This window comes from Varanus komodoensis, unplaced genomic scaffold (genome assembly GCF_004798865.1).
Source record: "Varanus komodoensis strain SLA01 unplaced genomic scaffold, ASM479886v1 scaffold25, whole genome shotgun sequence".
In the NCBI taxonomy this organism is placed as follows: domain Eukaryota; kingdom Metazoa; phylum Chordata; class Lepidosauria; order Squamata; family Varanidae; genus Varanus; species Varanus komodoensis.
The window spans coordinates 15470522-15493769 of NW_025335661.1; the positions used below are offsets into that span (position 1 = coordinate 15470522).

A 23248-nucleotide genomic window follows, 5' to 3' on the forward strand; every position below is an offset into this window, starting at 1 on the left:
TTCCAAGAGAATGTGGATTCAGCTTTGCAGAATTTGGCTGCCCTGGTTTTGCACTGAATTTGGGTTGCTAGTTCCTCTAGCAAGCAAAGGCTGATGCTATTTCCTCCTTGCTATGAAGAGCAGTGCTGTTACATCCTTTTATTTATTTATTTAAAACATTTCTATGCCACCCCCATCGCAACAAAGCCTCGGGGCGGCTCACAACCTAACTTGTACGTGATACTTCCCATTACTGTAACCTAAATGGGAATGGACATTTTGTGCCATGGGATCACGCCATTGATGGCAAACACAATAATGACTCAGCATTGTTATTTCCCCTCAGCTTCTTTTCCACTGGATCTATTATCCATGATCCCAAAGCTGGCAGGATTAACTACAGAAAGCAGCTCCAATTTGCCGGTGCAAAATAATAGATGCTTCTAGCTACAAAGAGTGCTATTAATGCTTGTTAATGAGAGCATGCTGTATTCCAAATACTGCTTTTAACAATAATGATGGAGTCAGACTCTATGAGGCATGCTTATTAGCATCACTACTATCTAAGCTGGACACATCTTGCTACTGTGTGCAAGCAAAATAGATATTTAAAAGAGCCAAGCAAGCGTCAGAGAAAAGAAATGGAATGCATGTGATTTCGTGAACAAATCCTCCAATTCAAGTATGAAGGACAACTCTGAACAGCAACTTCTGGCCCTCTTAGCAGGAAGCACCGCCAGGAGGAGATGAGGGTTTGCACGTGAACGGAGCACCTGCCGTCCTGTATGCTGCAACTCCAAAGCACAGGCCACCAGCCTCCAACTCCTCCTGGCAGGGAGGAGTTCAGAGCCACCTGTCTGCCCTCTGCAAAGCCTTTCCCAGCTTTGTGTTCTCCAGATGTGCTGGACTGGACAGGATGACACTTTGTGGTACACCAGTTTGGGAAAGGCTGCCATTTGGCGTAAAGGGATCATACCTACTTGACTCACAAAGCCATTTGTAAATGCACTTGATTTTGCTTTTTTAAAAAATATTTCTCACACTTACTCTCACTTCTGGGAGAAGAGAAGAGAAGTGTAGTGGGGTTTTTAGAATAACATGACCAATCCTGCTGCATAGCATTTTAGGTTGTGATGGCCCTAATACCATGGACTCGTCTTCTTCCGGATGCGAAATGACATCAGCAGTCCTACTGGTGTCATACTCTTGGCATAATAGTGCTGCTAAACACAAACAAGCCTCGAAGGAATTGGGCCTAACAGAGATTAATTGCTGGCCTTGTTACAAAGCAAATTAAGAACTCGGTGTCCAGTCTGCAATTAATTAAATGTTACAATTCCTTAAAGACTACTGCAAGATGCCAGCAATCCAGTCAAAGCCAGATGCTTACATGGCATGGCATGACCACCCTATCCCTGCTGTCTACAAACAATTAATTGCCTTGAACTGTCTGTCCATTAATCTGCACTGATAATCCCAGGTTTCTCGTTTGAAAGACTAACACTCAGCTTACAAATAGAGAAGGAGTGGATGCCCACCTGAAACATTTGTCTTACTTTCCTCCGGGGCAGGTTGACATTCAATTTGTGCATCAACTGGTGGATCTCTTCAATATTCAGCAAGCCGTCGCCATTCTTGTCTGCTTCCTGAAAGGTCTGCTTCACCCAAGTCAGGTTCAATTAAGGAAAGGGAAACTGCTACACCAAAGTGTTATTCACTTTGCTTTTAAACTACTGGAAAAATTACTGCAAAAGTAAAGAGTCAAGTTACATAAATCAGGCACAGGGTGATGGCAAAACAGAGCACAGATAGTATTTTTCCTGCAAGGGGAAGTGAACAAGGCTTAGATCACTCTTCCTGGACTTGGTGCGCTTTGGCTGTGGTGAATTACAACTCACAACATTACCAACCAGCATCCCTATACATGGACCCAAAGTTCAATGGCAGAGTTCAATATTATTTTTCCAGTATTGCACTATGGCCAGGTTTACATGTACCACTAATTCATAGCTTGGTGGTATATATTTGAACCCTGCCCTTGTGCAGTCCTCAATCTGCTTCTCCAGAGCAGCTGTGAGGAATAAATTCAAAGTAAGTAACCACAGTTTATCATATCCAAACCAAGAAACTGTAGTAAGTTATATCACCGGCTGGAGAACTTGAACAGGAAATGTTGTTGCATTTGTATCCTGTATACGGGATTGTGTGGGGAGCAGGCTGGCAACCATGTGAACGGAGCACTAGACTAGATGGTTCTTCTTATGTTTTTATGGCTTACTGAAACAAGCCAAGATGATTAACATAATTAGATTAGTTTCAGTAAAGTAGTTAACAGTATTCACTGTTTGAATGTAACAGGCCACAATTAACATCATGATATACCATGGTTAACTGTGGCAACAATGAACCACAAATTCATGTACATACTCCTCCCTCCTCTTCTGGCCTGGTCCTGAGAGGATGGGATCTCTTTTATTCTGTTTATGATTAGATGGAATGCTAAATTACTGCTAAACTATAAACTGTGGTTAATCTCAATTATGGCTTATTAAAGCTTTAACCCAGCTTTGAACAAAGAAAAGCTAATATTAATGACAGTTCAGCAAGTTTAATTAATCAAAAGCAAAAGTAGATTCTTTCAATCTCCTTTTCATGACCACACCAGAGGAGGGGAAATGAGGGGAATATGCAAGACCAAGGTTTACAATGCATAACATGAAAAACAAGTCTGTTCTGCTCAGCAGAGGTTAATTGTTAACAGAAGCAGAAACCATATCAAAGGAGGATTTAGTATCATTCAGTATCATTTAGCTTTACACTTGAGCCTGTATCATGTGTTTCACTGTCAAGAGCACCACAGCTGTCCAATACTCTGTGTAGCTGGTTTGGAGTAAAGGAAGAAAATGGACTCCACTCTCCTGCCATAGATTAACAACACAAACAAAATTCTGAATTATTTCAAACCTGGAATAAATTTTCAGCTCTCAACACTTTCTCAGAGAACTCCATGTTTTCTTTCTTTTTGTTCTCACAATGTTAAAAGTGTATTGTCTTAATGAAATTTGTGTTACACTGATGCAGGACAGGAAACACAAGTATTGATTTTAATTCTGTCTTTTTGAATGCAGGTCTACAAAGCTATTTGCACTAAGCCTTGTTAAATATTGGCCTTCAATTATTGCAAACTAAAATCAGGATAATTATTTTAATTAATTATTTCAAGCATTTTGAGACCTTTTTAGAGCTATGCTTCCCTTCATCCCTGAAGAGATGCACAAAAAGATACTAAATAACATTAATATTGTGCATAGCTAAGGAGGTCAAAGCAAGGATGAATGTTTTGGCCAATTTTTTTTTAAAAAGATATTTTCACTAGCTGTATGGCAATGTGAGTGTCTTCTCACCAGCTCCCAGTTTAAGAACTACACACAGCAAACATGGATGTTCCTAACTACCTTTGTCTATGCAAACAGGGAGTTCTAGGGCAATTTAACCACATCCTGCTAAACAGTCATTTGCTTGTCATTATGGACCAATACAAATGAACTCTGAAACAAATAGCAGTAGTCACTTAGAATACATTTGTTTGCTGACTCCATCTTTGTGGCAAGCCACTTTTGCAAAGACAGTATCACTACAGATTAGGAGTTCATTATCTGGAGACACCTTCTCATTCAAACTAAATCCTGGGAGATATAACAGACAATGATATGCCATGTAACCACCCCCCCCACACACACACACACACACACACACTCAGGTCGTGAAAATAACCTCACTGCATCATACCCAGTGACACAGTCTCAATCCTTCTATGTGCACACACACAGCCCTGCAAACTATTTGGTTTTTCCATGACAGTGGACCAAAATCAAACTGTGTGAACATCATTATATCATCTTGGCCCACAGTTACTCCTTGCTGAACATAAGAAGAGTTCTGCTGGATTAGACCAAGGGTCCATCTAGTCCAGCATTCTGTTCACACAGTGGCCAACCAGCTCCCCATAGGTCACAGAAAGCAGAACCTGAGTGCAACAGCACCCATGCTCCCTCTGATACCAAAGGAAGCAACTAGCCATAGGGACTAGTAGCCACGGGTAGCCCAAACCTCCAGGAATGTGCCTAACCCCTTTTGAATCCATCCACATTGGTCATCACTGCATCTCATGAAAGTGAATTCCATAGTTTGTGCAGAAGTGTATCTATCTTGAATCTCCCACCAATCAGTTCCACGATATGAGCCCAAGTTCTAGTATTATGGGAGAGGAAGAAGCCCCATGGTGCTCTCTTGTTTTACTCTTGGTCAGCCATTTAATTTTAGCAAGCCTCTCTCCTGCTGGTTCCCTGCCCCCAGCCCACCTTCATCTGCCTAGCAATGTCCACCCCCTTTTCCAGCAGCTACATCCTTCCTTAGGAATTCATATCCCCTGTTGGCTTCTCTTATTTTCTCAGTACAGCTGGAGCTGTGACAGGGGCCATTTCACCCTGCAGTCTCCCATCTGCCAGAACTGATAATGCAAACCAGGCTTGAAGTAATGTCTCAGCACAACCAAATGCACAGCAGCAAAGTGCAGCCTCCAAAAGTCAGAGATAAATATAGAAAGTGCAGAAGGAGTTTATGGAGCTTATAATTTGCTGCAAAAGGTTGCCAAGTGGTTTTCTGACAGTCACAAGCTGAAGTTTGGAAGTGGGAATTGTAAGGTGCAAGAGAGTATCCCCTGGTCTCTCATTTTAGCCTGGCAAACTGGGGTCCAACCAAACTGAGTAATGGTCCTGCTATCCCCAAAGCTGGACAACTCGACACAGTGGGGCTTCCACACTCCCAAAGACTAGCTCCCACTTTGCAATGTGTTTTGACTTATCTAGTCTTCAGCTTACAAGAGACACAAATGACACTGGAGACAATAAAACTCCTCACACCATCTAATGTTTTGATATTTCCATTTTTCAGCTTCATCTAGATCTGCTAGACCAGCCAGACTCAACAAATTGCAAGCCAGAACATAACCTCTTGAAAGGATATTGATCATGTGTTCGCTGTCTTTTAGCAAGTGAGTCCTCATCACTTATCCCAGCCATCAAGTACTTCAGTCCTGTGATCCAGGTGCGAGCTTCCTCTGGGTTAGAAGTTATCAGATCCAGAGACTCCATGTGGTTGCCATGATAAATGGTAAAGCAACAGCTTGGATCAAAGTTGCCCTCAGCATGGCGATGGAATATTTCTGATTGCCGGCCCTCGGTGACTTTGTAGATGGAATCGATGATGACTGTAAGAGCAGTGGAGGAAGCCAGAAGAACAAAGGGACTTGAATGTGTTGCCTTGGCATATTGTTTACTAGAATATTCCATTTTAGATTAAAATATTCCTCAGGAGAAGAAAGAAGCTGTAGCATTTGTTTTGTGTGTAATTACTCCAAATGAAACAGCAATAAGCCAATAAATGAACAGAAAACACAAAAGAAGTTCCCCCTCTGTCTTCTTGGACAGAAATAATTTCCATGGGTCAAGATATTTAACTACTTTTATATTATGAGCCAGTGCACACATTCTGTTCCCCATCCCTTTGAGGGAAACTGATAGCCCTCCAGAAGGTTTGGCCTACAACTGCTATGATGCTTCCCTATGGGCTACAGATGATGGGAGTTCTAATCCAGAACTTCTGGAGAACCACAGGTTGCTGATACCAGGGTTACAGAATACAGAAAGGGCCATCAGATCATGTACTTCCTCCATACTTACACTCTCTACCAACCAACGTTAACCATAGTTAAGGAGAACATCAGCACCCATAGTTAGTGCTGACACGGAATTTGCATGGGAGAGTTGAGAACCCTGTTTAAGGGACTGGGAAGGTCACATGAACAACGGCCCCTGTACAACTCCAAAAACAAGGAATTAATATTGTGCATCAAAAAGATGCACAATATTAATAAGTGTTAGAAGGAACTTACTTTTTGCCTTTTCGCTCTTCCTGGATGGCCTCCATCTGATGCAAGTTCTGTGCTCGTCAAGGTAAAAAAGACGGACTAAACCTTTGGCTCCATTCTTCAGTTTAACCATCTGAGTCCCAGACTGCATTACACTCATACATCTCTCAACTGAAATGAATAGAGACAGAGATTTCAGCAACAGCTATTCTGCTATTACTGTTTCTGAGTAAGTACTTAACAACCGACTAATATGTAATTCTTTTAATTTTCATCTAAAGTGAAGGAAAACTGGCAATTAATTAGCCTTTTAAATATTTGTAACGTGTATTAAATCTGTTTTTTAGGAAATTATGACTAGCAAACAAAGCATGCATTTTATTTCATCAAAACAGTAAAGTGTTATTGCTCAGAGAAGCATTTTATGTCTTTTACTAAACACCCAGGAACTAGACCACATAAATGTAAATCCAAAAGTCAATGAACTTGTGAAATTCATGACAGATCTTAAAAATATCTCTTTACTCTCTAGAACATTGAAGTAAATTATAAATGCTGAAATATTATAATAACATTCCAATACATATTTCAATATTATACTTCAAGCCTTTAGCATCTATGCAGCATTGCCCAGGTAAAAGGGTACAGGACTGCAGACTCAAACTGATTTCAGCTGAAAAGTTCAGTGCATACATTCCCATTCATTGACTTTAATTCTCTGTCTGATTCACAAAATACCTCTATGCTCTGCTAATTATTAAAATTAAAAATGCGGCAACAGTTATTACAGCTTCTTCATCCTTGTAGTCCTTGGTGCAAGGTGCAATCTGCTTAGCAATCATCAAAGTCTAATTGAATTAAATCTCCTCAACTCCTCCTCTACTTTATAACTGCTACCAACTCAAATTTTGGGCTCACAAACCATGGCCTATTTTCCCCTTCCTCCTCTTCTGCTTTGTTTAACATCCAGCCTTGCAGAAGAGTTTTGAAGAATGCAAAAGCCTGCTTGTGGCTTAACAAATGCCTTGGAAAGCTCTTCTAAAAGGGGGAGCCCTTCCGTTTGTCCTTCTAGGACCACACACATTTTCAGTGGGAGAAGTGCTAGAAGAGGGGGAGAGGAAAGATAGGCACAACGCATGTGATGTGCTCCGGGTTAAAAGGAGGCTTTGAGAGAAAGCCGATTTCAACTGGGAAAATGGTTAATAACCACCAACCACTTCCAGTCACCCCCAATTTTCTCTGGGTAGCGCTCAACTGTTTATAAACATTATCAAAACAAACACAAATACTAAAATGCCACCAAAATTCAATATACAAAATGTAAAACACTGTAATAAGTTAAATTAATTTCAATAAAAATAGTGGACTTGTTAAAAAGACAGCTGATATAAATGCACCACAATATGCTGTTAAGCACTATCGAATGCTCTAGTTCCTCATCAAATGGTACCCATTTACCATTTTTCCCTTAATGCCACTGCATCTTCCCTTGTGGCTACTATGAAGAGAAAGATATCCTAATATTCTGCCATTGTTCTATACCTCATACAATTTTACTCTGCAAATGAGCAACAAGAGAGAGGGTCAGAAATATTGGTATAATATGCAAGTGAAAGCATCTTCAAGAGGAACTTCACTTCAAAGCTGACTCTGCTGTTCCTGTTCACCAAAGGGCTGCACTCGGACTCATGGCGTGTCCTGGCAGAGAAATGACTTATCAACCGTAGCAGGCAAGCCCCCTCAGTAACATTTCGGAAGGCAGACACGTTAAATAAAATAGCCATTTATTCAAGGCAGCCATAAGGCTAGAATAATAGCCATTCCAGACAAGGCTACAGTGGCCAACTAGATGCTTGGACACTGTAGGACATGAGTGCAAAGCGCCTTCCTGCTCACGTTCCCTGCTGCATGTGATACAGAGAGAAGCCACCTTTGACACCGGCGGCACCATGCAGTCATCTTGACTAGCAGCCGCTGAAAGCCTCGTCCATGAGGCATTTTTTTAAAGAGTTTGGGCATAAGAGTCTGTCTCAGTGATGCTCTACAGTGACAGTAATGCAGCACTGCAATTAAATTTCTATTAGCTGATTCTAGGGAAATCATTCTCACACTCTGTGTGGCCTTCTGTTTTCTGGAACAGCTGTCTGTTTTTGTACCACGGCTTGGGTCCTAGTTACCTAAAGGGGCACTTACGTCCATACGTGCCCTCCTGCTCCTTGAGATCAGCGGGAGAGGCCCTTCTCCAGGAACCCTCCGTGAAGGATATTAGGAGGGTAAGTACCCGGAGGAGGGCTTTCTCTGCGGGGGCAACCAATCTATGGAATGCGCTCCCCAGAGAGGTCCTCCTGGCACCGTTGTTAAATGTTTTTCGGCTCCAGGCCAAGACCTTTTTATTTAAACGGCATTTTAATTGTTAGCTTATTTATTGATTTTATATCTTTGGCCAGGGTGTTTCCAATTATATTGTTTTTATATGATTATATGTATTTATTTATTGTTGTAAGCCGCCCTGAGGCTTCGGCAAATGGGGCAGCATAGAAGTTTACTAAATAAATAAATAAATGTTGCCCCAGCTAGGTTGTCCCTCCCATTATCCAGAACGAGGTAGCTGGTTTGGGGTAACATAAAAGGGCATTAAATCATTAGTTATTGTCAGGCAGGTGGAGAGTTGCTTGCTGCATTTTCTGCCTTAGGTGCCAAGATAAGTTGGCTTGCCTTGCGTGTTATGCCTCTTAACTTGGGGGGATGCTGCTCAGATATCAAAATGTCTTCTGTAGCTTTAATAGTTGCTTAGTGAAGCACAATTCACCAGTACAGCTTCTCCGGTGGCGCACTAGCATGTGAAATGCTGGATCTTGGTTTCTTTCTCTTTTATGGAGCTCCCAATGGTACAAAAGCCCTTCCCAGGGTCTTCGACTGTTGCGACATTACATACATAGGATTGAAATTCATTTCATGCATTAATCAGGATACAGCAACCACCCCACTACCAAGAGCTCCATAATGAAAACCATCAATATAGATCAGAATCTCATTTTCATGGGTAAGAATGTATGGAAAGATTAAGGAGATTTACTTGCGCATACACACACATCTTCTTTAACCGCTCTATCTGTTTAAGAAAGCAGGTCAAACCATGTGAAGCAATCATATTATGAGATCTTGAGTATATGCCCTGAACGCATGAGAAGGTTATCAAAGGAGACTAATGGAACCTCAAGAAGTCTATCCAGGAATAGACACTCAGGGAATAGCGGGTGGGGGATCACAACTCAGGACTTTGCAATGGCTAAGAAAAAAATATACATTCCTTCAGTACGCCACTGTCATGACAGATAACCAATACACTGGGCATATCAGACTTCACTTTTTTTTAGTGATTATGCAGACCTAAATACAAATAAGCATCTCAGAAATTTGTATGATAATGACAGCTTGGTGCACTGTAATTTTGAGATGGGAATACTCTCAGAACTACCCCATCCTGGGATGGACCAGTATAAAAGAAGAATCAGCCCTGGCTGATGGAATCAACATGTTCTGTTGACTCATCCTTCAATACTTCTGAAAAAAATATGGTATTTATTGTGATTAATACTATTTTTATGTGACAACCTGACCAAGGTCTCTGGGTGGATTCCGACAACATATGACACACATGTGTATCTATAAAAACAGATGATCTCTGAATGCACATGGTTACCAACAGGTACTCACTTGTGCAAATACAGTCCAATATTACATTGCACTTGAGTTACACAAACACAATGTATAAGCATCTCCCGTAACACTTTATCTGTTGCATCTAACAGTTACACAAACTCTACTCACATACACTTACAGGTGTATTAAGTCAGAGAGAGACACACACACTAATATATAAAAAGGCTCCAAACTCCAAGGATGAGAGCCTATGCCGTGAGGGTGGACTTCTCTTTCTGCAGTGCAATTGTTCCCTTTCCTTTTCCCCATTGCCTCTGTTTGCCCTGCCCCACACAGATACAACATCTGCTCTAACAGTTCGGGGAGCAGATCTGGGGGGACATGGGGGACAGCAGGAACGAGAGCTAACTGGATGCACCACCAGAAGCATAACCATTCTCGAGTACTCCAATACTCAGACAAGGTGCTATGTGAATGATGCTGGTGCTGATCAGTTGTGGCAAGACTTTGCAAACACAATGGAAATGTGTGCGGGGGGAGCAGAAAATCTTCTGACACAGAGAATGATATGAGCTATTAATTGATTCAGAGTCTAGCATTGTAGTCCATGGATCCTGTTATTCTTTGCCCTGGAGCTTTTGGGTCTGGCCATCCATATCTACGTGCTACTGTTCCTAATGCTCCATAATCACCATACATGCACACCAGGGTCTGCATATCGCACAGTCTGGATTGGTTTTTTAATGGTTATCTGGATCTTCAAAGGGGTGTATGTGAAAATCACAACATACAACATGTTTTACTCCACGAATGCTCAGAAATGAGAGATGAGTCAAATACGTTGAATTAAAAGTAATAACACTTTTCGCACAGGCTCAGGAAAGAAAACAGGGTTTCTTGATGCACCTGCAGATCTTTATAAGTTAGATGTAAACAAATTTTCTAACTTTTCAAAGAGCATCCAAAAGCCTATTTTAAGCCTGCACTTTGACTCTGGAGCTGCAGTTTCAAAAATTGCCCAAAGAAACACTCTATTACATTTACTCAAAACAGAATCATACCCGGAGAAAATTGTCCCCTTCTGCAGGCATGCAGCAGCAGCAACACAATATCAAAGCCTAGGCCACTTTACCTTTTAGGAAAGAAAAGCTCTGACCATATCCAGATGCATTTAGAAGTCTGCTTCAATGAACGGTGGGGCTTCATTCCAAACAAACATGCACTGGACAACACAGCTAAGACTGAACTGTCTGGCGCTTACCTGAGAGTCAGTCCCCTTGAACCCTATGCATCTTACTTCAGAGTGAACAAAAAGATGGGGAGCCAACAATTCTACATCATAAATCAGAAAAACAATCTGAAAAAGCAGTTGAACTAAAGAGACAAACCTCGTTGTTTAAAAAAAATCACACAAAAGCATCTGTTATAATCAAAAGTATTTGCTCTTTAAATGATAACACGGTTTGGGAGCAAGCCTGAAGTAATCATAAAAATATTTCAAATAATCTTTTTAAAAACAAAAGCAATCTGAGCATCTGCAACATCTGCTTAAATAACGAGCTTCGAAACCAGGGATGCAGCCATCGTCCCATGGAGTACCCTGCTGTCCTCCAGGGCCTGGTTCAGAAGTGCCTGATGCCTGAAACGCTAAAAGAGGTACCGACCCATTTGAGCCAAGAGGGATCCTTGCGAAGTTGCTATACTTCCCACCACATGGTACATCTCTGATGCCAGAATGGAAGCCATTGGAGCGTGAGAAGCGCAGATGCCGCTCGAAAGCTTTATGATGTGCAGACGGTATTTTATTCCACCTGATAAGTGATGCTTCTCAGCATAGAATAAATCAAAAGCTGCTGGACGAGGACCACTAAGCTGCAAGTCTGAGTGTAGCCCACACATGGCCTTTTGTTCCAAGAGCGCTCTAATCTCCACCACAGCCAATACCACCTTCCATTTGTTATTTATCCCTGTGTAAAATGAGGTCTTTAAACATCCTACAATTGCCAGACACTTGGTATTACCCAGTCACTCAGATAACGTGGCTGTTACACTAACCCCTCTGCAATCATTTCAAACATAAAGCCTTTTTTTTCTAAGCAGTTTATGCATCTCCTTGAATAATGCATAGCCTGCAGCATTTAGAAACAGGGAAGTCTGCATTTGACTAAGTGTGGCAAAGGAAGCGGCATGGTACAGCAGCAACCGAGCCAAGGCACCATTCCACAGGGCTGGTGACGGGCCTCAAACGACGCTTGAAGCACACACATGGTCTACAGATGAGAAAATATAGTTTCACTTTCAGCTGCGCCACACAACAGAGGATTGCTCAAGTGATAAAGGCTTCCCAGAATTTTAAAAAACAATTAATGCTAGAGCAATTTGAAGTCTAGTTCATAGGAGAGCTTATGGGTAAGCTCCTGAAAGGGTACTTTTCAAACTTATTTAAAAGTGTTCAACATATATTCTTAGCTGGATAGCCTTCTGTACTTTTTAAGAACACTACAATGCCATATTACTTAAAACTTAGGAACACTCCATAGGATCATCTCAGCCCCAGCCATCACAGGGAAAAGCCTGGCCATGAGAACTTCCAGTGACTTCTGATGATGCCAGATTAGTGCTCGCTCGCTCTCTCTCTCTCTCTCTCTCTCTCTCTCTCTCTCTCTCTCTCTCTCTGCATAAGCAGAGAGGAAGAAGTGGTGGGTGGAAGGAAGCACCAGAGGGCATTTGACCTCACCACTTTCCAGAAGGCAGGAAAGTAGCAGCTGTGCCACCTTCTCCTCAGTGGCAGGGGTCTTCCTTGGCCACTGGCAGCCCCATCCACAGAGGTGCTGGAGACCTCTGTATTGATCTCCATGTCCGCAAGGCTTTTATCTGAGAAATTTAATCTGCAAAATGTTTGTTAAAAGTATCACAGTGAACAGTTGGTGGTGTTCAAGATAGGTCAGGGGGTTCTGAGGCTTGTGACCGGTCCCTTATCACTCTCAGCAGCTCTGCTGGACATGAGTTTGCAGAGGCATGATGAGCAGAGAAGAAGCCCTTCTTTGCTGTTCAGATCACCACGCCAAAGGAGCAAATATGCTCTTGGCACTCCAGTTGTCCTTCCCGCTTCATACAACAGAAATATAACAGGGAGCTCTTTTGGCAGCCGGGTGAAGAGGACACTCAGGATTCACCGCGTCTAAGGCCCTAGGCAGCTCCCAGTTCCATTTTGTGATCAGGGGCTCAACAGGCTCACTGGCAGAAGTGGTCAAAGAACTCTCTAGGACTGACTGGGAATCTCCTGGATCCTAAGTCTTCAGAGGCAGACCATTCTAATAGGTCCATCATCTCTACCGGAGCACAAAGAAAGGGCTGTTATCTTAGCCTTGATCAAGGAAGGACTGAGGGTATAGAAACCTTAGTCTTCAAAAACAACTGTTCGGAACTGAATATAGCATAGAAGTGTGTGTGTCCAGAAGTATGTGTGGGTGGGATGAGCGCATGGCTGCCTTCACGGGCAGCACCTGACAAACAACTCAAAAGCAACACTGAAATCCCCCAAGATTAACCATCTAGGGGAATCCAACACCAGTTCCTAGACCAGTTCTGTGAATTTGGTCAGAGATTCTACGAGGCAATAAGGTGGTCTATATGCCAACAGAATCCCCAGTCTGTTCCTTGGATCCCAAATTCACACTCAATGTACTTCAGCTCCTTAACAGGGTACCTGGTCAAAGATTGGTATTTGTACAGATCGCAGCCCCACCGTTCCCTCACCCACTTTGCCTTGGCTGTTCCACAAGACAACAGCCAGCTGGGAAGGTCAGTTCTTCCATGATAGACTGCTGTTTTCTAACAGCCAGAACTGTGAGAGACAGGCCAGGTCTCCCCCTCCTCCCATCTCTGACCAGAACATAAATTATCTCAGTTTTATTATGGGACAACTTGACACTACAAAGGAATAGTGGAAGGGGTTGTGGTTGGTTCAAATGCTTTCCAAATTATCCCACAGTTGGCCAGACAACCAGAAGGAGAAATAGACAATGACTTCTCCTTCTCCCACAACAGTATTTCATTCTGGCAACAGCATATCACCTGTTGCCCTGCAACACGTAATTCCCAGCCCATAAAAGACAGCAGCACTTATTAAAGCAACAAGCAGTGAAACTACATAGAAAAATCTAAAATGGAAAATACTGAAAGATTAACAATTCCACATCCAGACTGCTTGGCTCAAAAGGCACAGAGGATCTGCTCTCACCAATATCCACATAAAACTAGAGAACCCCCCAGCCCCTCCAAGCTAGAGCTCTCACCTCTAGTTGGGTAATTTTTCTGCTAAAACACCCTCATGGCGCATCTCTCCGACTGAGACATGGCCGCAAGTTAAAGGCTGTCAACAGTCACCATCTTATTTGTACCTTCTCAGGACATAAAGCAAGCAGACGTTACGCAAATACCACAAGTATATACCAACTGTAACTGAAACACCCTCACAAGAGGGCAAAGCATCTCTGCAGTAGGAGCTCATGGCAACAGAAAGCCCACCTTGGTCCTTGTCCAACACAAGTCGCTGGTCAGGCTCATTTCTGGAGAAGGTTGCAGCTGCTGCTGCTTCCATGGGGAAGGCAGCTTTGCCACAGGTGAGACACGGGGGCAAGCGGTAGTCCTCTTACACTTTCTCGTCTTCCTCCCAAGACTTCAACTTGCAGATATAGCTGCAGACTATGCCTTTTGGGAAAGCAGCTACAGAGATGCTGTGAGCCGCCCCGAGGCTTCGGCAAGGGGCGGCATAGAAATGTTTTAATAAATAAATAAATAAATAAATAAATAAATAAATAAATAAATAAAATGTTTCAATGCTTCTCCAGCATCAACAGTGGTTGCCAACAAGAAGCAAAACATTTGCCCTTAATTTAATAAATTTAGGGCATAAGTGTCAATGAAAATGAGAAGAAAGCATCATAAAAATGAGAATGGTAGCATTCATTTTAAAGATATTAAAAACTAATTCAGAGAGAAGCCCAAAGTACAGGACAGCAGTTCTGCCAAAGAGCTCAAGGCAACCAACCAATGCTTTCCAGAAAGACTCCAATTCAGGAAGTAACGCAAAAGTTTCATGTGCTGAATGACTCTATTTGCCTTTGCACATTCTCTAGTCCAGATCGTTTTCTCTGAGCGAGTTCAAACTGACCTCCTCGCGAGCAAGCCGTGTACCCGCATGCGCACTTGGCGAGTGCAAAACCTGTGTGGTGGGCCGGTTAAATGGGCATGGCGGGCCAGATCCGGCCTGTGGGCCTTAGTGTGAGGACCCATGGCTTAGCAGGACTAGAACCCAGATCCCCTGAGTCTCAGTCCTGTGCTCCTAACCACTACACCACACTGCCTGGAATGAATTATGGATTATGAATAACTGAATTATGAATACCTGCACCGAGGCTTACAGTGACATCCAAACCCAATGAAGGGTAGGTTGTTGCCATAGATAACAAACCACTCCCAACCCCCAATCATTTCTGGATTATATTTAACCAGAGCAACAACCCATGCTCTCTGGGTTTAGATATCATGATAAACCCCAACAACAGCCTGCTGAGGCATGAATATTCACAACAGCCTGAATATGAAATGAGAAAATCTCTAATGGCAGGAATTAGAGGAATGTATTTGGTTACTGTCCTTGCATACCACTCTTCATCTGTGAGGATCAGGGTAATGGTTGCAAGAGAAGACGTTTTTTCTGAATGAGCAACGTATTGAGGATTCGAATTCAGCTCCATCACAGTGCCATAATGGCTCAGGAACAAATCATCTAAGACTGCAGCGAAGTCCGGAGGAGGAGGAGGCAGACAAAATTGCCTGAACACAAGTGGCTACAGTAGGTCTTTCAAAAATGGCAAACATGATCAGTATATACCCAGCAGCTTTGCAAATACACACATCATTTCCATAGTGCAAGGCAAACTATAAAATTAAGTGTTGTATAATTACAAGCAGAAATAAATTTTGATTTAAAAGCTGATAAAGCTGCTTTTTCATTAAAGGGCAAATGCATTTTTCCTTTAAAAAATAACCTTTTAAATTACAATTCAAGATGGGAATGGGAGCTTATAGTGACTAGCTTTTATGGAACTATTAATGCTACAATCGTCTGATTGAAGGGAAGATTACATAAACCATTAAAAAGCATGACCCAGCAATGGAGGTGTAATTATTTTTTAAAAAGGTAAATGGTGCTTCTAAATTAAATACTTAAAAAGACAGATAAACTGAGAACATGAAGGCTGATGTCACAAAACTCAAAATGAAACAACAAAACATCAGATAGCAGAATTCATCAGTCTTGAACACCATAAATTGCTGGGGGGTGTTTATTACAATATTCATACTCTGCCTTCCAGCTTCTCAGTGGAATCCAAAGCAACATTTACAAAAGTTACAGGCAGCACCAATAACAACTTTATTGTTTGTTCAAGAACATTTTGTTCACACAATTATTATTGCTTCTACGATTAGACAGGATCAGGCACTTCAGGCTATACAGAAGTGCTGGTGGCAAGAAAGACTAACATTATCAGCAGAGAAGTCTCTCTCTCTCTCCCTCCCTCCATCCCTCTCTCTGGCAGCATATGTTCATGGTCAAACAATTCTGTTAATGAAACCTAAGAACTGTACATGAAATCTAGTTCTAAAACCTGAATGTGTATGTTTCCATCAGCATTTCCATGGTCCGTTGCAAAAGTCTCACGTAAAATGCTCCAGGTCTGTACTGTTCTAACATAACCGACCCCTTCAACTCTACTAATTAAAGCATTCAATTTATTATGTAACTACTGCATCACCAATTCCAAGGCAGCATTGAACATCCCCCCCGCCCCCCGGCAGCCAGGTATGTCTGAATATATAAGTCAATCCATGAGAGCTGCGCTCCTTCTGTGTTCCTCTACCTAAGCAGACTGCTGTCTTCTGACAACTTTGATTTGTAGCCACCATGGTGTTCTGAAGTAGAAGTGCATGGTACTGAAATGTATCTCATTAAGCAGAAGAGTTCTATAGAAGCTGAAATATCATAAACCGAGATGTAGGCCAGTTGTCCACAGGATCTCAAAGCAGGACTCAGGTGCAACAACAACTTGCTGATCAAGTTCCCCAGTGCCTCTGATACCAGAAAGAGAAAGCAGTCAACAGGGCTAATAGCCACTGTGCGCCCCATCCTCCATGAATTTGCCAAATCCCATTTTAAAGCCATCCAAGTTGAGCATCGGCCATTTCCAGCTTGCTCAAGCAGGCCCTGGGCATAGAAGCCTTGAGAACCCCTGATCTAGACAGCCATTCAGTTCATCACTTGCACGATGGTTTGGTTGACAGGCTGTAATTGAAGGTGTAACAAAAGATGAAAAATCCCTGAAAACATTTCGAGATCGGATTTCACTTCTAAGTGACTAGTGCAGTGTGTGTGTGCGTACGTGCATTAGCGCGCATGTGCACAACCTCATGCATGCATGCATCTTCATGCATTTGGGGCTGAACCAAGTTATTTTGATCCCTGAGGCAAAAACAAGATATCCCCCACCCCAATTCCACATAGTGAAACTCACGAGACTGAGAGCTTCAATGTGGCAACAATGGAAGAGCATCCTCCACCACACCTGAGAGCAGCACGCTAGCTTACCCAGGTCAGGCAGATTGTGTGGCACACACAGCTCTGTCTTTTGAAACCAACTCTCTCTCATTCTTCTATGCCCAGACTATCTGGTCCCTTATTAAGTGGCCTTAGAAGTCACCAAACTTGCACTTGGCTGCTAACCTCTCTAAACAGGAACTGTAGAATAATATTTTTAAAAAAACCTGCTGCATTCAGCCAAAATGGGTTGTGTCCCACAACAGCAGCTTCTGACCGGTATGCATAGCTCAGGGAAATGACTAACACTAGGTGTGATTTTTATAACATATTCCTGCCAATGCATCATTACGTGTTGTAGATTCTTTGGTGCAGTAGACAGAGGATTTTGACATATATTTTTCAAATGTTTATGTTTAGTCTGGATAGATATCCATGCACCCATATATGTACTGGTAAAATTTCTCCTCAAAAAGTATCAAAAGTAATTTCCTGCTTCAATTTGGCTAAAGCCCTTTTCTGTTTCTGCTCACGAATAGACCTGTCTTCCTTGCAACATGGTTGTCCCTAGACCTATTTCTGATGCATCATAGGAAGCATTATTGTCTCTTCTCCATTGTAATACTTCAAGACAGGGGCTGTTGCAATAATCTCATTTAACTTTTGGAAAGAGTTGCCATGTTGCTTCATCCACACCCACACCAACTTTCAATAAGTCCATCACTTCAGCATCTCACCATTCTCTGAGAGGTACTTATACAACTTAGCAAAATACAGAGGTACCTCAGCTCACGAACACCTCAGTTCATGACCAAATGGGGTCACGAACAGAAATTTCAGAAAAACGTTGCCTCAGTTCGCGAACTCCGCATTGGGTGACAACAATGATAGCAGACATGTTGCCGCACGAGCACAATCGTGAACGTGGCCATCTTCCCTGCATGAGCGCAATCGCCATCGTGCCTGTCTTCCCCCCCCCCAGCACGATCGCTATCGCATGATTATCGTTTGGACTCTCCCTCCAAATAATAACCTCCCCGCCACCTAGGTTAGTGTTCTCTACTGTACAGTACTTTGTTACTTTGTTTCAAATTTTTGTGATGAAATATTTACAGAATGGATTAACCTTATTTACATTGAACCTTATGGAGGAATTTGACTTGGGTCATGACCAATTCGGATCGTGACCAGAGTCATGGAATGGATTAAGTTTGTGAGCCGAGGTACCACTGTAGTTGGTAACTCCTAGAAACCCTTGGATGCCCTTGACATCATAGGGTTCTGACATGTCTCAAATAGCTTTTACTTTTTCTATAAAAACTTTCCTTCCACTTGAGATCAGTTAATGTCCAATATATGCTACTTCTGTGGCTCAGTCTGAGTTTCTCCCTATTCAATTTGATATTCCTTCCTCTGCATCTTTTCAGAACTGTTATTAATTTATGACCACAGTCCACCGATGCAGCTATAGATTATCCTGCTCCCCCACTGTCAGTTTATTTTCAGCTATTTTCCAAATTCTTTCCTCCAAGGCCTGTGTCAACCAGCTTTGAAATACCTCAGGGGCAGCACCTCTTGGCATTCTTAGTCAGCAATATCTCCCTCAGCATGTGACAAATGTTGTCAAATCAGTCAATTTTCCATCCGGCTCAATGTGCTAGAATCTATTTTTTTACATCACAAATGGAGTGATGACAAACGGTCTTGCTTTTGACAGATAAGGCAATATATCTTCAATAGCAGGCAATGGGAAATGATTTCTGCTTGCTTCTTTAATTCAAGGCTTTGAATCTCTGCATTACGCATAGCCTGAGTTTTCCTGGTGGATTTTGGACCACTACCAACTGCTTATCCTGCCTGTACTATTCGCGTTGAATAATTCCCTGTCATTGCAGACTTTGCAACTCTTCTTTCAGAAACTACCAGTGCTTTCCTTTTGGGTCACTGAACTGGTTCCACACTTCTAACAGTCTCTAGTTTGTAAAGTCCATCTAGCAGACCATTTCCCTCACACACATCTCTGAGTTCCTTCTGAAATCTTTCTTGATTCTAGATTCTGGCTTCATCTGAATTTTCCATCACTCTGCTATCTACTGTTAGTAGTTTCTAACTAACTATACCTTAATCTGTTTCATAGTCTGGACTGTCTAACTGTGGCACAGCTTTCATCTAGAACCAAAACCTCTGGCCTGTATTTCTCTATTATCTTTGGGTTTTAAATTTTAGGTTTGCATTGTTCCACTAATTTTGAAGTAAGTGATCATATATTCTTAAACGTAGGTTGGTTCCTTCCGATGGAATACTGGGGTTTACTAGGTAGATGCAGATAATGTTGCAACTGGCACCACAATCTATTTGAAACAGTCTTGTTTTATCTCCCAGGCACATGGTTGCTTCCAACTATTTTATATTGCCCCATTGTCTTTTCACACAGTATTTTTACTACTTAATCAGTTGCCAACAGTGTTTCCACATTCACGGCTGCTTTCCATATTTACAGTGTACATTCTAGCTTTGGTTTCTTTTCTTCTGATAGACACTTGGAGGCACAGGGGTCAAGTCCGTCATATCTGCAGCATTTCTTCCCATAAGCTGGACAACTCTTTGCCTTGCATGTTTCCCCCCACAGTACTTGCGTTGCTCTATGGTATTTGCATTGTCCTCACATTCAGTTTCTTTCCTCTGAACCATGTGCACAGATTCCACATTCTGACTTCCAGGGCTCTAATCCTGCACATCTTTAAGTTCTTCTCGAAGATCAAGCCTGCTTCCCTGAGCAATCTCTCTCATTCCTGTGTGCCCTGTACTCCACAGACTATCTGCTCCTTGATCAATCAGCCTTTGAAATCACCAAACTTGCACTTGGCTGTCATCCTCTTTAATCAGGCACAGAAGAACAATATGGGGCGGGGGGGAAACCCTGCTGAATTCAGCCCAAATGGGTTGTGCTTTCTGGGCAACCAGCACTTCCTGCCTGAGCAGAGGGCAGCCACTGAGAGAGTTCTGTACAGGACTCTTCCTTTAATAAAGCTCATAAGTTTGTTTGGAAGCAGAGCCTGCTTGAATGTGTGTGGCACAGTCCACCCACTCTGAAACGCACTGTGATACCTTGCCGTCAGCCCTCACAGCTCGGCATCTGCAGCTGCCTCACACTGCCCAGGGGTGGGTTCACCTATACTGCATCTCTCGAGGCAGGACTTTGAAAAGTCAAGCTGCAATGCCTGCACCGCTTGCTCCGGGTTTCCGCTGAAAGCCTGACATGCTGAACCCTCAGCTTCAAGGGCACCATTCAGGCTGCAGTACCAAGCCGCCCCGGCACAGGTCAGCTGAAACCAAAGGCCAGTTCTTCTCCAACGGGACTTACGGTGAAAGCTGGCTCAGTCTGAAATAACACCACTTGATCAATTCATTTGTGACTTCCTCCAAGAAATGACCAGATCCTGGGCTAGTGCCCTGGGCTAGTTTTCACACTTCCTGAATGTTCCAACATGGTTTTCTGCTCAGAAATCTTACAAAATTTAATTAAAATATGTAAAATGTGTATTTCAGTGCAGACTTTGCTTTTTTAAAAATAGCATATTAATAGAAATGGGGTGGAAAAACATACTGATGACTATATGTAAAAATGTCAAGGATCAGAAATTTGTCTGTCCTCAACATGACATGTGTAGCTTGCTCTTGTATGCAATACTACTAAGCTCTTTTCCCTACAAATATTGTTTATATAACACATTGCTCAGAGCATTGTTAACTTTTCAATATATCCCTGCAAGTGAGTTCAGAAGTCTTAGGATTGCACCAATATTACTCCCTCCATCAAGTGTGGTGGAAAAGACACAATTTCTTAATTTTACATGTGACTAACAGCCAAAAAGCAGTGCAAATACTCTACCACTTCATTAGACCAAGCAGAGTATCATTTTATTAAAACAAACACAGCTAATGAGTTTACACAGCTTAATCACCACTACGTTAAGCGGGAAACAGCTTTTCAATACAAAGCTTTTGCACCTCTGGCAATGCCAGCAAAAAGAGTAACAGACTTAATATTCCAGTTGGTTGTAGAACCCTAAAGGTCTGAGAAGCTCCCAATTATGTTTTACTGGTATGCAATTATGTATACTGGATACTGGTACCAAAAGTAGCTCTTGTTTTCCGCTTCTGTTTAACAGCTTTAGCAGGAATCTGTCTTTCAGCTTCCTTCCACGGAGCAATTCCTGCTGTATGTGCTTTTGCCAGAGCTAGCAGCAACATTCAGCATTGCCAAACCCCAAGACTAGCAGAAGGCCAACTGCACAAAGAGTATTACCGTTTCCCCTTTGCACAGGGATACTCAAGAAGATCAATTCAGCTGGAAAGAATTCTCAGTGTCCTGAGCCCATCTCTCCCCTTTTCCCTTTCTAGCAGACCAAAAAAGTAGGCTTTGGAAGTACAGTTCTTTATTTGAGCTGGACAAGGTTTCTTGATACAGGGTGCTTCATAAGAAGCTTGTTCTCTAGTACCATCAATCAAAGTCACATTCTCTCTGGTTTGTGGAAGCAGCTTCTGGATCAGACTGCAGAAATGCTGGACATTCTTTAATTGGCTCACTCATTTGGCTTGATGCCAGCTCACTGGGTTAAAGAATTCACACCCCTCTTCCTCAGACCCATCTGATTTCAGTGTTTCCCATGAACCCAAAATGGTTTGGTTCTCAGCAGCTGTCTGACAAATCTTCCTCTGGAATCCTGTTATTTCTGTGCCACACCTCAACCCTCCTCCTTCCTCATCAAGTGCATATTCCAAGTTAGAACTTTCTCACTAGAAATGCTCCAAAAGAAATGGGCCCCATCTCTACACTCAGTTTGCAGGTTCTGTCTGTTACAAAGTTAGGGAAGCTCATGAAGGTGAGGTTGTTGTGTTGAAATATTGGAGCCAGCACTAAACTGCTTTTTCTTCTATACGTCCTTTGTTCAAAACTGTCAAAGGTATCCCAACGGGAGTTAATTTAAACAAACCGAATAAACAAACAACATTATAGCAAATTCTGTTCTTGTTCTTCATAAATAAGAATCGCTTTGTTAGAAACAAAGACTGCTATATCCCAGTTCTCCAAATCTGGCTGTTGCGCAGGCTGTGGGTTTTCTTCAAGAGAAGTGGAAAATGCTGGTGGGCAGAGCCAGCTCCAGATTTTTGCAGGCCATGGGACAAGGGAGCTTTGACTGGCGCCCTCCCTCAGCAAGTTGACTTTCTCATTGAGATTGTCACCCACTATTGCTCTTTATCTTCCTCCTGATTGCTTGCTTGCTTGCTTGACAGCAGGCCGAGGCACGGAGGCATCTCCTGCTGCTCCTTTTCACCTCCACTGTTGTCTGGGCCAGAGGGAGAGGCAGGTGGTCAAAGGAGACGGTGACAGTAGAGGGAGAAAGCAACTCCATGGGGCTGTTACCAATGGACCCCTGCTGTTGTCTGGATTTTAGCGGGTGATTCACCGTACTTGCATTATGCCAGGCCTATTGGTATTTATTTATTTATTTATTTATTTATTTTTCGATTTATATCCTGCCTTTTTCCTACAAAGGGCTCAAGGCAGCTGACATCCTTCTCCTCAGCCATCTTGACCCCACAACAACAACCCTGTGAGGTAGGTTGGGCTGAGAGTCTGTGAGTGGCCCAAAGTCACCCAGTTGGCTCCATGGCCGAGCGGGGACTAGAACCGAGGTCGCCTGAGTTCCAGTCCCATGCTCTTAACCACTACACCACACTGGCTCTCCAGTGTGTGGTATGGGCAGAGCCTTTTTTGGCCCTTGGTTGCTGCAGACACAGGCCATATTCCAAGACAGGTGCATACTGGATTGCCCCTGGGGCATCCTTTTGCTCCAAAGGATGGGCAAAAGCAGCCCCAGCGTGGCTTCCTGGTACTTAAATGCCGCAGAGGCAATCCAGTATGCACCTGTTTGGAAGTAGGTCGCATCACTTCAAGTAGTGCTTCAAAAGAAATACAAACCAATCCGAAGATAGTTTTTTCTGTATTCTCATAGATTCTTGACAAGCATGCTTTAGATTGCACTAAGGGAAGTACAGTTTCAAAATCA

At 42.6% G+C, this 23248-nt stretch overlaps 1 protein-coding gene across 1 annotated transcript in view; it reads right to left on the reverse strand.

Moving 5' to 3' along the window:
• PLCH1 (phospholipase C eta 1) overlaps window positions 1–23248 on the reverse strand; it is a 129369-nt gene that overhangs the window by 66796 nt on the left and 39325 nt on the right. The window contains exons 2-4 of the mRNA XM_044432751.1: window positions 5933–6079; window positions 5005–5248; window positions 1518–1647 (exon numbers count right to left, since the gene is read on the reverse strand). Coding sequence (XP_044288686.1) covers window positions 1518–1647; window positions 5005–5248; window positions 5933–6079 — 521 coding nt within the window. The remainder of the gene's footprint in view (window positions 1–1517; window positions 1648–5004; window positions 5249–5932; window positions 6080–23248) is intronic.